Source organism: Peromyscus leucopus, chromosome 12 (assembly GCF_004664715.2).
Source record: "Peromyscus leucopus breed LL Stock chromosome 12, UCI_PerLeu_2.1, whole genome shotgun sequence".
In the NCBI taxonomy this organism is placed as follows: domain Eukaryota; kingdom Metazoa; phylum Chordata; class Mammalia; order Rodentia; family Cricetidae; genus Peromyscus; species Peromyscus leucopus.
Window position 1 is genome coordinate 38,338,660 of NC_051073.1, and position 4,189 is coordinate 38,342,848.

At 33.7% G+C, this 4,189-nt stretch overlaps 1 protein-coding gene across 1 annotated transcript; it reads right to left on the bottom strand.

Annotated features, from left to right (window-relative positions):
• On the bottom strand, positions 1–933 carry LOC114689422 (olfactory receptor 5AC1-like). Its single transcript, XM_028863715.1, has one exon. It carries the CDS (start codon positions 922–924, stop codon positions 1–3), a length of 924 nt encoding a protein of 307 aa, XP_028719548.1. The 5' UTR covers positions 925–933.
• Positions 934–4,189: the final 3,256 nt, after the last annotated feature.

A 4,189-nucleotide genomic window follows, 5' to 3' on the forward strand; every position in this document is an offset into this window, starting at 1 on the left:
TTACTTCCTTACTACTCTTCTAAATGCACCTATAACCTCTTTGTTCCTCAGACTGTAAACAAATGGATTGAGCAGGGGAATTATTACTGTATAAAATAAAGAAAGCATCTTCTCTTTGTCTCCAACTGGTCCAGACCCAGGGCAAACATAGATGAGAAAAAGAGTCCCATAGAACAAGGAGACAGAGAGTAGGTGCGCACTGCAGGTGGAGAAGGCTTTTCTCTTGCCCTTCTCAGACTTCTTGTTCAGGATAGCAAAGAGGACACGGACATAGGAGACCATGATGGTTAGAAAGGTGAAGGCTTGTATAGAGATTGAGAAGACTAAAAGCACAACAATGTTAACTGAAGGATCAATGCAAGAAATGTTGAAGAGCTGTAAAATTTCACAATAGTAATATTGTATAATGTTGGATCTGCAGAAAGTCAATCTAAGTAACAAACCCACATGAACTGCCAAGTGCAGAGTACCAAGTAAGTATGTCACAGCTATAAACTGAGTACAGAGTCTATTGGACATCACCACTGGATAAAGCAGGGGGTTGCATATGGCCACATAGCGGTCATAGGCCATCACAGACAGGAGAAAACATTCTGTGGTTGCACTGGAGCCCATAAAATAAAACTGAGCAAAGCACTCGACCAGGGATATTTCATGATTTTTAGATAAAAAGTTGATAAGCATCTTGGGGGTCACAGAGGATGAAGTGCATGAGTCGGCAAAGGCTAAGCTGCTGAGGAATAAGTACATGGGGGTGTGAAGGTGAGGGTCCTTCCAGATGAGAGCAATCAGTCCAAGATTGCCCACCATGGTGACGAGGTAGATGACGAGGAACAGTAGGAACAGGGCAGCGTTTAGTGTGGGCTGATCTGTGAGTCCCGTGAGGATAAACTCAGTCACCAGAGTATGGTTTTCTTCTGTCATGTCTGACCCGAATAATCACTAAAATGAAAGAATCAGTAAATATAGAGTATATATTTATACAATATATATATATTGCTATCCTTGTTACTAGTATATTTCAAATGAATGTTTTTTATACTAGGACTGAAAAAAGCTGTTCATTGTCTACTTTAATATGCATTGAAAATTCTGCATAATACAAATTTTCAACAATACTACACCTAAAGTAATATGTGAATTTAGTGGAAATCCTTTTAGGTTTTTTTTTTTGAGGGGAGGGGTTTCTCTGTGTAACTGCCTTGGATGTCCTTGAACTCACTCTATAGACCAGAATGGCCTTGAACTTACAGGGATATACTTGCCTCTGCCTCTCAGGTGCTGGGATTGATTAAAGGCATGATCCATCACCCTCCAGCAGTGGAAATCCTTCTAAATCTTATAAATATAGTATGTGTTTTCCATATTTAGAACTGTATAACTTGTTAACTCACATGACTAAAACAGATTGCTATATCAAAAGTATAAACAGTAAGATCAGTTGAGTGTATCTTAATTGATATGAAACTGTAGTTCAAAGATTTAATAATCAAGATATTCAGACATTGCATAATAGAGAAGTGGGTAAGGAATTAGAAAAGATTTCAGATTCTAACATAAAGGGGATAAAACATAAGCAAATATGTGTTTTCATACAGTAGGAAAGGGTAACTGATGTGGTAGATTACTCTGTCACTGTCAGCCATACATCTGGAAACACAGAATGAAATTTCTACTATATACTATGCATATACACACAGAAAATGAACACATAAACACATGCTCATGTTTGCGATTAGCATAAATTAAAGTACGTCAAAATGCTCACTGAACACTAAGGTGAGGAAATGAATGCTTTCCCATATAACTTCTAGAATATTAATTGCAACAGCTTTTGGGAAACAATTTTATAAAACTCAATTTATTTGAATAAAATATACTTACTAGTCAACCTACCATTTTTTCAGCTATACTTTAGAAATCTAAGCACTACTGGATTAAAAACAGATATACAAAGAATATGCAATTCATTTCTGGCCAAGGAGTAAAGAACAGAAACAGGTGGATATGTCATGGTACATTCAAAAAAATCAGCCACAGAAAAGGACTATTATTAATTGTATTGAGAATTACCAGAATGTCTATTATCTCAAAAGATGTAAATATATAGAAATAAAATTGCTGTGATCACACTGTAACCAAATAAGCTATGATTTTTAAAATATCCCCTTAAATTAAAAAAATAGATAAAATACAATAAATTTAAGATTCTGATTTTTATGGCCTGTGAGTAGAGGCTAGTATAAGAGAAGGAGAGGTGGGAAAGAAGGATAAGTAAACTAGGAATTTCATAAGACCAGATTCATATAAATTATACTTTACACAATATTGTATCTATGTGTGCATATTCACATCACTATGCATGTATTAAATGGTGGGTGAAAGAATTGTGTCAAACATGTTAATAGTTTATAAACCTGAGAAAAATTGAAGTTCTGATACTGTCTTTTTCAGGAGATATTTTGTAATGTGAAAATTAATAAAAAATAATTTAACTTTTATGACTAAAAATAAATAATATGTAGAAATAACCTCCAGAAAATTGTCATATTCCTTTAGATGTTATAGGTAGGGAATATTTCAGCATTGAGTATAGATATAAGTTTGGAACACTCCAACTTACCTATGATTATATATGTAGGTATTTTAGCGAAAAGATTTTAGATATCTTTCAATTTCAATAACCTTCTTACTAAAATATTCCCTGGGTGAAACCTGAGTACATCTGCTTAGAATATAAATTTATACTTTTTAAAAAATGTATGAATAAGGGGATTTTTTGACATTTTGTAGTATCTGTAAGGACTTCAAAATGTTTTATGTGAAAAATTTTAAATTAAAATGGACAAATAAAATCATAAAGATTGTTATCTTATATCCAAATACTGAAATATGTATGGGTGCTAAAAGGTGGAGAAATTGACTTTCATATAACTTAAAATGAAGACAAATTTTCTTCTAAGAATTGAATATCAGCATAAGGAATGATTTTTGAGCTGCTGTACTAACAAAATTAAATCAAACATTTGAGAATTTTTACTTTTAAATGCATACAGAGTCCTAAACATACAGCAGGACAAAATATAAGATACAAATTCCACCCTAAGATACTTGGCCAGATGTAACTACTCCAAATGTCTTCAGTTATTGATTGCTATGTATAATTTAGCTTAGAAGTGATAATTTTAACTTAACAGTTAAAATAAGATTGCAATAACAATTATTTAACTTAGCAGTTACAGGATGCACTAGGAGACAAGTGGAGTCTGTGGCAGTGGCTTTCTCTATCTTTCTCATGATTCTATGAATTTGAAGAAATTTTATTTCACTCAACCACAACTACTTAAGACAGAATATCTCATTCAGAAATAATACAAATAAATGAGATTCACAGCATAATCACATCTCAATTAAGAAAACCTTTCACACTACAAAATATCCTCTGAATACATTGAGTTTTTCTTCTCATCCTTCATTTTTTGGCCTTCATTTTCTGAATCAGTGGGAACATTCTCAACAATGGTGGTACTGATGCAGTCATAATCCCAATTTGGTACATATTTTTTTCGGACTACCTTTTGTGTGTGTCTGTCTCCATTTCAGCTGCTGATTTTTATAAAAATCATCTAGAAATTTTTAATGTCTTATGAAAATATTTTGTACAAGTTACAAAGGTGCAATAAACAATAATCCAAAAGTATTCTTTCTCACCCAATTCCTGTAAAATACCGGGCAACTGGAAAAATACTATTTTCTGGAACTTATTTTAAATGTATGGGGGAAAGTAGTATTATCTGTGAGCTAAGTTCCCCCTAGAAACTCCAAAATGGAGAGACTTAGCATCTTTTCTTCCACTGCAAGCAGATTCTTTAAATCATCTTCAAATTCTCTAAAGTTCCCAAGGCATTCCCAGCAGGATAAAGAAAAGTTGTTCCATTGGGCATTGAGAACAAGTCATCATATCATACACATAACTAGTTGCAACAATAAAAATGCATTGTGTCCTCAGAGCTCACAGGGGAGACTGTTTTAAAATGTCACTGAGCAAAAAGTTTTCCCTCCAACCCCAATGTACTTTCAGTGTTCTTAGTCCAGAAACAGGGCCACCAAACAAATAGACACACAAGCCATAAACAAGAGACACATTCTGGACATATGCTAAGCTTAACTGTTGTTTCAATAAAGGCCA